At 35.3% G+C, this 11,970-nt stretch overlaps 1 protein-coding gene across 1 annotated transcript in view; it reads right to left on the minus strand.

Annotated features, from left to right (window-relative positions):
- The window catches only part of LOC121385517 (protein IWS1 homolog A-like), a 12,698-nt gene extending 4,775 nt beyond the window's left edge, over positions 1–7,923 (minus strand). Inside the window, exons 1-3 of the mRNA XM_041516223.1 lie at positions 7,917–7,923; positions 6,753–7,409; positions 1,259–1,382 (exon numbers count right to left, since the gene is read on the minus strand). Coding sequence (XP_041372157.1) covers positions 1,259–1,382; positions 6,753–7,409; positions 7,917–7,923 — 788 coding nt within the window. The remainder of the gene's footprint in view (positions 1–1,258; positions 1,383–6,752; positions 7,410–7,916) is intronic.
- Between the last annotated feature and the right edge of the window lie 4,047 nt (positions 7,924–11,970).

Consider the following 11,970-nt stretch of genomic DNA (forward strand, 5'->3'; position numbering starts at 1 on the left):
GTCCAACTCGTCCCATAGATGCTCAATTGGGTTCAAATCCGGTGATGTCGATGGCCAAGGAAGGACATTAATGTTGTTGTTCTGTAGGAAAGCCGTTGTGAGATGTGCTGTATGAGGCCTGGCGTTGTCATGTTGGAACACTGCGTTGGCGTTGGCCATAACAGGAACGATGTGTGGCCGGAGGATCTGGTCAATGTAGCCCTGTGCATTCAGGTTGCCCTGCACGTGGACCAGGTCAGTTCTGCCAGTGTGTGAGATGGCTGCCCACACCATGACACTACCCCCGCCGAATCTGTCCACTTCCTGCACGCAGTTTGCCGCATAACGTTCACCACGACGCCTATACACGCGACATCTTCCATCATGACGTCGGAGCAGAAATCGGGACTCGTCACTGAACCACACCTGTCTCCATCGCAGTTGAGGCCATTGTCGATGAATCTGGCACCACTGCAGTCGGAGTCGACGGTGTTGTGGTGTTAAGATGACACCTCGAACTGGACGTCTGGCACGAATTCCTACCTCACGTAGGCGGTTCCGTACGGTCTGGTCGGATATCCTGCGCAAACCTGGTATTGCTGCGGCTGTGGAGGTGGCAGTAGTCAATCGTTCCCGAAGGTGGCGTACCCGGATGTAGCGGTCCTGCCCGGGGGTAGTGACCCGTGGTCGACCGGATCTAGGGAGGTCACGTGTTGATCCATGTTGCTGGTAACGGTCCCACAGTCTGGAGATGGTGCTTGGGGACACATGGAATGCCCTGGCAACGGCCGTTCTGGATTCGCCTGCGTCTAGTCGGCCGATGGCATTGTTTCTCTGCGGTTCACTGAGACGTGGCATGTCCTGGATTGTCAACTGTCGGCCAGATACAGAGGCCAGGCAAGCGAACACCCTGCACTTTTATACTGTCGGTGTTCATGTTGCACGTGCAGACAAAGCACGTGCAGTGGTGACATAGTTTGCACGTGGCTGCGTTTTTGCGAATATTCACATTTTGGAACTTTATTGTACAGTAGCTGCGTTTTATCGAATGTAACCGTGGGAATGTGTTTGGGACATGCAATGACCTTATATTCACAAAGCATGAACCGGTAGGAAACATAAAATCGGAGTTATAACCCATTTGTACCCTTTTGCGTTTCTTTTTTTGAAGAGTATATTATAAATGAAAAGCATATTTCTCAAATAAGGAATACAGCATATGTACATCTATACATTAATTAATTTCGAAAACATTACAATGTATCAAAATACGTTTTACCATCCACATTTCTTGAGAAGGAAGATCAAGATGGCCACAACGATGGCAGCGCCCTCTACAATGCAGATAGCCTGCCACAGCATGACGCCACACTCCTTCGACGGACTCAGTGTTTTCTGTTCCACTACAATTGAATGCACAGATGAATCAAGACTAACACGAATTACATATTACATTAATCACGAGTAACTCACATGAATCGCAAGTAACGCACATGAATCACGAGTAACACACATGAATCAGGAGTAACACACATGAATCAGGAGTAACACTCATGAATCACGAGTAAAACACATGAATTACAAGTAACACACATGAATCACGAGTTACACTCATGAATCACGAGTAAAACACATGAATTACACGTAACACACATGAATCACGAGTAACACTCATGAATCACGAGTAAAACACATGAATCACGAGTAACACAAATCAAGTTAACCAAGTAACGCATCAATTACAAGTAACACACATGAATAACAAGTAACACACATGAATAACAAGTAACACACATGAATTACAAGTAACACACATGAATAACAAGTAACACACATGAATTACAAGTAACACAAATGAATAACAAGTAACACACATGAATCACGAGTAAAACACATGAATTACAAGTAACACAAATGAATAACAAGTAACACACATGAATCACGAGTAAAACACATGAATTACAAGTAACACAAATGAATAACAAGTAACACACATGAATCACGAGTAAAACACATGAATTACAAGTAACACAAATTAATAACAAGTAACACACATGAATCACGAGTAAAACACATGAATTACAAGTAACACAAATGAATTACAAGTAACACAAATCAATAACAAGTAACGCATCAATTACAAGTAACACACATGAATCACGAGTAACACTCATGAATCACGAGTAAAACACATGAATTACAAGTAACACAAATGAATTACAAGTAACACAAATCAATAACAAGTAACACATGAATTACAAGTAACAAAATGAATAACAAGTAACACATGAGTTACAAGTAACACAAATAAATAACAAGTAACACATGAATCACAAGTGACACACACGAATAACAAGTAACGCAAATGAATCACGGGTAACACATGAATTACAAGTAACACAAATGAATTACAAGTAACACAAATCAATAACAAGTAACACATGAATTACAAGTAACAAAATGAATAACAAGTAACACATGAATTACAAGTAACACACATGAATTACAAGTAACACAAATCAATAACAAGTAACACATGAATTACAAGTAACAAAATGAATAACAAGTAACACATGAGTTACAAGTAACACAAATAAATAACAAGTAACACATGAATCACAAGTGACACACACGAATAACAGGTAATGCAAATGAATCACGGGTAACACATGAATTACAAGTAACACAAATGAATTACAAGTAACACAAATCAATAACAAGTAACACATGAATTACAAGTAACAAAATGAATAACAAGTAACACATGAGTTACAAGTAACACAAATAAATAACAAGTAACACATGAATCACAAGTGACACACACGAATAACAAGTAACGCAAATGAATCACGGGTAACACATGAATTACAAGTAACACAAATGAATTACAAGTAACACAAATCAATAACAAGTAACACATGAATTACAAGTAACAAAATGAATAACAAGTAACACATGAGTTACAAGTAACACAAATAAATAACAAGTAACACATGAATCACAAGTGACACACACGAATAACAATAACGCAAATGAATCACGGGTAACACATGAATTACAAGTAACACAAATGAATTACAAGTAACACAAATCAATAACAAGTAACACATGAATTACAAGTAACACAACTGAATTACAAGTAACACATGAATTACAAGTAACACATGAATTACAAGTAACACAAATGAATAACAAGTAACACAAATGAATTATAAGTAGCACATGAATTACAAGTAACACAAAGCAATAACAAGTAACACATGAATTACAAGTAACACAAATCAATAACAAGTAACACAAATCAATAACAAGTAACACATGCATTACAAGTAACACGAATGAATTAAAAGTAACACAAATGAATTACAAGTAACACATGAATTACAAGTAACACAAATGAATAACAAGTAACACAAATCAATAACAAGTAACACATGAATTACAAGTAACACAAATGAATTACAAGTAACACAAATGAATTACAAGTAGCACAAATCAATAACAAGTAACACATGAATTACAAGCAACAGAACTGAATTACAAGGAACACAAATTAATAACAAGTAACACACATGAATCACGAGTAAAACACATGAATTACAAGTAACACAAATGAATTACAAGTAACACAAATCAATAACAAGTAACGCATCAATTACAAGTAACACACATGAATCACGAGTAACACTCATGAATCACGAGTAAAACACATGAATTACAAGTAACACAAATGAATTACAAGTAACACAAATCAATAACAAGTAACACATGAATTACAAGTAACAAAATGAATAACAAGTAACACATGAGTTACAAGTAACACAAATAAATAACAAGTAACACATGAATCACAAGTGACACACACGAATAACAAGTAACGCAAATGAATCACGGGTAACACATGAATTACAAGTAACACAAATGAATTACAAGTAACACAAATCAATAACAAGTAACACATGAATTACAAGTAACAAAATGAATAACAAGTAACACATGAATTACAAGTAACACACATGAATTACAAGTAACACAAATCAATAACAAGTAACACATGAATTACAAGTAACAAAATGAATAACAAGTAACACATGAGTTACAAGTAACACAAATAAATAACAAGTAACACATGAATCACAAGTGACACACACGAATAACAGGTAATGCAAATGAATCACGGGTAACACATGAATTACAAGTAACACAAATGAATTACAAGTAACACAAATCAATAACAAGTAACACATGAATTACAAGTAACAAAATGAATAACAAGTAACACATGAGTTACAAGTAACACAAATAAATAACAAGTAACACATGAATCACAAGTGACACACACGAATAACAAGTAACGCAAATGAATCACGGGTAACACATGAATTACAAGTAACACAAATGAATTACAAGTAACACAAATCAATAACAAGTAACACATGAATTACAAGTAACAAAATGAATAACAAGTAACACATGAGTTACAAGTAACACAAATAAATAACAAGTAACACATGAATCACAAGTGACACACACGAATAACAATAACGCAAATGAATCACGGGTAACACATGAATTACAAGTAACACAAATGAATTACAAGTAACACAAATCAATAACAAGTAACACATGAATTACAAGTAACACAACTGAATTACAAGTAACACATGAATTACAAGTAACACATGAATTACAAGTAACACAAATGAATAACAAGTAACACAAATGAATTATAAGTAGCACATGAATTACAAGTAACACAAAGCAATAACAAGTAACACATGAATTACAAGTAACACAAATCAATAACAAGTAACACAAATCAATAACAAGTAACACATGCATTACAAGTAACACGAATGAATTAAAAGTAACACAAATGAATTACAAGTAACACATGAATTACAAGTAACACAAATGAATAACAAGTAACACAAATCAATAACAAGTAACACATGAATTACAAGTAACACAAATGAATTACAAGTAACACAAATGAATTACAAGTAGCACAAATCAATAACAAGTAACACATGAATTACAAGCAACAGAACTGAATTACAAGGAACACAAATCAATAACAAGTAATACATGAATTACGAATGAATTAAAAGTAACACAAATGAATTACAAGTAACACATGAATTACAAGTAACAGAAATGAATTACAAGGAACACAATAATTACAAGAAACACAAAACAATAACAAGTAACACATGAGTTACATGTAACACAAATGAATTACAAGTAACACAAATCAGTAACAAGTAATTGATGAATTACAAGTAACACAAATGAATTAGAAGTAACACATTAATTACAAGTAACACAAATGAATAACAAGTAACACATGAATTACAAGTAACACAAATGAATAACAAGTAACACATGAATTACAAGTAACACAAATGAATAACAAGTAACACATTAATTACAAGTAACACAAGTCAATAACAAGTAACACAAGAATTATAAGTAACACAAATCAATAACAAGTAACACAAATCAATAACAAGTAACACATGAATTACAAGTAACACAAATCCATAACAAGTAACACATGAGTTACAAGTAACACAAATGAATTACAAGTAACACAAATCAATAACAAGTAATACATGAATTACAAGTAACAGAAATGAATTACAAGTAACACATTAATTACAAGTAACACAAAACAATAACAAGTAACACATGAGTTACAAGTAACACAAATGTATTACAAGTAACAAATCAATAACAAGTAATACATGAATTACAAGTAACACAAATGAATTACAAGTAACACATTAATTACAAGTAACACAAATCAATAACAAGTAACACATGATTTACAAGTAAAACAAATCAATTACAAGTAACACAAATCAATTACAAGTAACTCAATTCAATAACAAGTAACACGTGAATTACAAGTAACACAACTGAATTACAAGTAACACAAATGAGTTACAAGTAACACATGAATTACAAGAAACACAAATCAATAACAAGTAACACATGAATCAGAAGTAACACAAACGAATTAGAAGTAACACAAATCAATAACAAGTAATACATGAATTACAAGTAACACAAATGAATTACAAGTAACACATTAATTACAAGTAACACAAATCAGTAACAATTAACACATGAATTACAAGTAGCACAAATGAATTACAATAACACTAATCAATAACAAGTAACACAAATGAATTACAAGTAACACAAACGAATTACAAGTAACACATAAATCACAAGTAACATACACGAATCACAAGTAACACATGATTCACAAGTAACAGACTTGAATGATGAGTGACACACATAAATCAAAAGTAAAAACTACATTATCTAGTACAATGACAATCTTAACAATATATATATATATATATATATATATATATATATATATATATATATATATATATATATCCTCATATAGCATGGCACGGTACTGTTCGTTCAAAGTTATTTTATTTCGTTCTCGGAATGTCCATCACATCTTCACGGCTTAGGCTATCTTTCTAGACCCTAGACGTAATTAAAACTAGAGTATGTCACTTTAAACCAATCTTAGGAATGGCAGTCCTCCTATAGGCAACGCAGAAAAGGATGTTACGTCGTGCAAAAGATTCCCTTAGGGAGGGGAATAAATCCTTCTACAGCCAAGGCACCTGCCTGTGATTGATAACATTACGACTTTGAGAAATGCTATTTTTACTCTGCCTTGTGCATAGATCGGTTTTACTTACAGGAAGCGCATTTATTGTTCAGACTCAAACATGTCTCACCAAGTATAGCTGTGGGAAGAGCAGTAACTGTTGTTTCTTCTTCTGTTGTGGGTTCACTGGTCGAGGCTATATGTGTTCGAGTACTAGTTGCCTTGGTAACCACAGTTGTCATGGGCGCTGACGTCCTTTCTGTCGTCTGCGTGGTCGCTTCTTTCTTCTCACACTGACTAAAAATAAATATCACGTCTGCTCGTGACGTCATTTCCGGAATACCCCCGTCACTGGCTAGCAGACGTATTCTGTTAGGAAAGGAAAAGTCTGAGCTTTGCCCGACTTGCTTTAATTCCAGCCTCCATATGCCTGACTCCGCTCTGTGTAACAAGAAACCGGTAACGTTGGAGATGATGGTGACGGTAATGTTTGACGTGATGTCGTCATCGGTGACGTCAAACGATAACAGTGGCCCGCCACCCACATCCTGAGAAGGATTGTTGATGACGTAATAAGTTTTGCTGAATTTCGGAACGTTGTCGTTGATGTTGTTGATTTTAATTAGCAGCGATGCATCGATCTGCGTCTCGCCATCCGTCGCCGTGACAACAACTTTGTAGCCTTCAACGCCTCCTGTGGCAGGATCTCGATCAAGAGGAGCGACAAGACGCAATATACCAGTGTCGTTACCAATAATAAAGTACTCTGAATCATTCTTCCCTATATCTGGAAATATATAGAGAATATTTCATGTTTTTTGTGTGTTTTTTTCAAATATGATTTATATCTCGCGCGACTCGTGATATATGATTGCAAACTTCACGAAATGAGATATAAACCATATTTGACAATATATGACATATTTGACAATATTTGACAAAATGTTCTATTTATTATATAACTTGGCAATTTACCTTTATTTTTCAAATGCCAGCAGCAAAATAGTTCCGGCTTTCTCAGTCAAGGTGACACTTTCTACAGTGACGATAATACATTTTAGAGTGAAATATGTGAAATTTTCTCTCTAAAATGTGTTATCATCACTGAGCGACTGATAACACTTTTATTTCACTGATATTTTAAGATATTTCACTAAATGTTATATAATATACATAGACACGGTGACTGAGATCGAGGGCGCAAAGTAAAGTTTTCTTTGGTTCAGGATATGCTCCCCAGTAACATTTTGAAAACTAGATGTCCTGAAATTAATTTACTGCATTCTACAAATACAATTCATCTTTGCCGTAAGATTTACTATTACTTCTGGAGAGAGAGAGAGAGAGAGAGAGAGAGAGAGAGAGAGAGAGAGAGAGAGAGAGAGAGAGAGAGAGAGAGAGAGAGAGAGAGAGAGAGAGAGAGAGAGAGAGAGAGAGAGAGAGAGATTCAACCCTTCCACCGACCCATCCCCACCTTAATCATCTCGCAAACAGCATCTAACGTCTATGCTAAAACACTTAACTGAGTTATGTTTCTTTTTCTTTTCTTTTTCTATTCTTTACTTTATTTTTGTCTACCTGCAGTTTTGTTTGTTGTTGTTGTTTTGGGGTGGAGGGCGGTATATATATATATATATATATATATATATATATATATATATATATATATATATATATATATATATATATATATACATGTATTTCTTGTTTTTTCTTGGTTTTTTTTGTCTGTTTTTTTCTGTTAGTTTTTCGGTGGAGGGCGGTATATATACATGTATTTCTAGGTTTTTCTTCTTTTTTTTAAAAATTTTATCTGTTTTTGTCTGTTAGTTTTTGGGTGGATGGCGATATATATACATGTATTTGTTGTTTGTTCTTGTTTTTTTATCTGTTTTTGTCTGTTAGGTTTTGGGTGGAGGGCGGTGTATATACATGTATTTCTTGTTTTTTCTAGTTTTTTTATCTGTTTTTGCCTGTTAGTTTTTGGGTGGAGGGCGGTATATATAGAGAGGATATTATATGAGTGTCCATGACAGACGATGTTTACGACACGAGTGCCTAAATTATCATATAATTTAGGCACGAGTGTCGTAAACATCGTCTGTCATGGACACGAATGTAATATTCTGTTTATTACCTTAGAACTGTCTTGCTAAATGAACATTCCAGTCATTGTTTACAAAGTAACGTTTCCTTAACGGCGGCGTAATGTTTGTTCATTGATATCTTGAAAACCAAATCACAACCTGTTCTAAATTACGTGATATTTATACGCCCATAAGTAAAGAGTACACATGCATCAACAGCTGTAAATTGTAAAGCATTTGTATACTAAAAAGCAAACAAATACACAGTAATTGAAATAATTAGTTTTGAATTTGAATGACGTCAGTATTCCAATGACGTCACTTTGCATCTCCTTATGTGTAAATTGGGTACATGACGTTTCCTTTTTAAGAATGCTGGAAACATTCCAGTGCAAAATTGCTATTGAATTTTGTTTTTGTTTTTAAACATTATTAACGCACCTGACTGTGTTTGAAGAAAATCTTGTGATTAAAACATTGTACCTTTTACTAAATATGGCTTTCAAGTGAAATTACGGTAAGATATGCTACATTTATTATGTACGAAGCCAAAACAAGGGTGTGAAAAGTGACTCGTCGACCTTAGTATAGATTTCTAACAGTTGTGAACGTTATATTCATAATTAAGTGTTTGATGTGTCACAACTACATCGTAATATAATACAAGTTATCATAAATAATCAATTAATGTTTTATTAAATTAATTAAAAACACGTATTTGTCATTATGTAATGTGATCAGCTTACACTCGAAATAAAAATGTATTAATGAAGAAAGTAGTATCTGTGGAATGTCGTGTCAGCCAATCAGAAAGAAATGTACTCTTACAACAGCCAATCGTTAAAGGACAATGTCAGGAGGACATACGATTTAGTTATGACATACGAGGGAAATCGTACGATAAATATGAACCTCGTTATGCTGTACCTCGTAGGTAATAAACATGTATTTCTTGTGGTTTTTTCTTGTTTTTGTCTGTTAGTTTTTTGGTGGAGGGCGGTATATATACATGTATTTCTTGTTTTTTCTTGTTTTTCATCTGTTTTTGTCTGTTAGTTTTTGTGTGGAGGGCGGTATATATACATGTATTTCTTGTTTTTTTCTTGTTTTTCATCTGTATTGGTCTGTTCGTTTTTGGTTTATTTGTTTCGTTGGTTTCGTTGGTTTTGTTTTACTTTTTTTTCTCAATCAAATCAATCTATTAATAACACTAACCTGTCACTATACCTTTCACGTCGTAGCTGATTGCTCCATGCGCACCCATGTCTGTGTCGTTGGCGTGGAACGTCGTCACTATCATGCCTACAGTCGTGTTTTCTTCCAGATAGATGTCGGGAAACGCGCCACTTGAGTCTGGAACTGGTGCGCTCCATGTGGGAGGAAATTCATTTCTAGGCAGAACCTGTTAGGGCAAAAAGAAGAAACTATTTTAGCCGTATATCTAATTTTTCTACAGAAGCATATCACGTTTCATTCAAATACACATGCATGCATGCATGGACGCTCGCACGCACGCACTGTCCTCCTATCTTTCTCCCTCACCTCTGACTATGTCTCTCTATCCGTCTGTCTATCTGTCTATCCCTCCGTCTATACTTCTCTTCCCACTTCTCTCTCTCTCTCTCTCTCTCTCTCTCTCTCTCTCTCTCTCTCTCTCTCTCTCTCTCTCTCTCTCTCTCTCTCTCTATATATATATATATATATATATATATATGAACGCACACATACACGCACGCACGTAGGCACATACACACAGCCAGAGACACACAGGCTTTCAGAAATACAATCATGTAATATAAGGAAAGACAAACATCGATACATCTACCTAAACTTGCACAGAGATCAGTTGTACCAGACCTACGGACATGCACACATACGTACGGACTGGAACACAAATATACGAACGAACACTCGGATATACAGACAAACCCAGACATATTATGAAAAAACACTCGGGCATATGACAGGCACACGGCCATACGGACAGACGCTAGTACATACTGAGATGCTGACAGACCTTCTGGCAGACATACGGACATATACATTCACAGGGAAAGCTACATGCATACGGACACAGCGACATACTGAGAGATACAGCCATACGGACACATACCTACTGAGAGACACTCACCCATACGGACAGACACTCGGACATACGGACAGATACTCAGACAGACACTCGGACATTGGAACGGAAACCGACATGCAGACAGACACACAGACACATGGACAGACACATGAACAGCTACACAGACAAATGGACATCCATACAGACACTCAAATACATGGATAGACACACAGATACATGGACAGACACAGAGACAAACGCCCACCTGAACGTACACCACCGTTGTGCCAGTCATGACCGTCGTGTCGAGATGGGTGAGCGGTTCGTCCTCTGCGGTGACTATCAGGTGGTACGCCTGGTCCGCGCCCTCGAAATCCAGCTGATTGTGCACCGCGAACAGTAGGTCTCGACTCAGTCGGAACCGCCCTTTGTGGTCGTCATGGAGACGCATTTTGAATTTCGATGGGCCACGTTCGTCTCTATCAGAACAATCCAGCTTCACCAGCAGATGGTCTGAATAAAACAAATAAATAATAATAATTAGAATACAAATTCATTGGACATATTTTCAGTAATATATATATATATATATATATATATATATATATATATATATCTTTATCATATAATATCTTACATTTTCAGTGCAATCAAAGTATGTGATATTTTTCAGATCATATACTTTAACAATTTGATAACTTTGCAAATTAAATGTAAATTAATGGAGGTCACGGCACTAGGTTTATTGACATTTAAGAAAATGTACATGGGTGACACTCCATAATTGACGCATGCATTCATAGTCATCAAATAAAAACGTTTCATTATCAATTTTACACTGAAAGCTGTCCTGCGTTCAGAAAACAAAAAACGTTAGGCCCTAGTTTATTTTGAAGTAAGGACATACTAAATGACGTCATTCGAGTTTGACGTCATTTCCATTCAAAAATACACCGCGCCACATATTCTTACGTTGTGTGTACAGTTTACAAAAACAGGTTACATTAAGCTTGAGATTATATGATAAAGAGATTATTACCCTCGTGTTTTTCGGTATCATCAATATCATATATTAGAAATAAAAGTAATGTATTATGCTCGCCAGAGGCTCGCATTATACAATTTTTATTCCTAATATATGATATTGATGATACCGAAAAACGCTCTGGTAATAACCTCTATCTCTCTCTCTC

Source organism: Gigantopelta aegis, chromosome 11 (genome assembly GCF_016097555.1).
Source record: "Gigantopelta aegis isolate Gae_Host chromosome 11, Gae_host_genome, whole genome shotgun sequence".
Taxonomy (NCBI): Eukaryota; Metazoa; Mollusca; class Gastropoda; order Neomphalida; family Peltospiridae; genus Gigantopelta; species Gigantopelta aegis.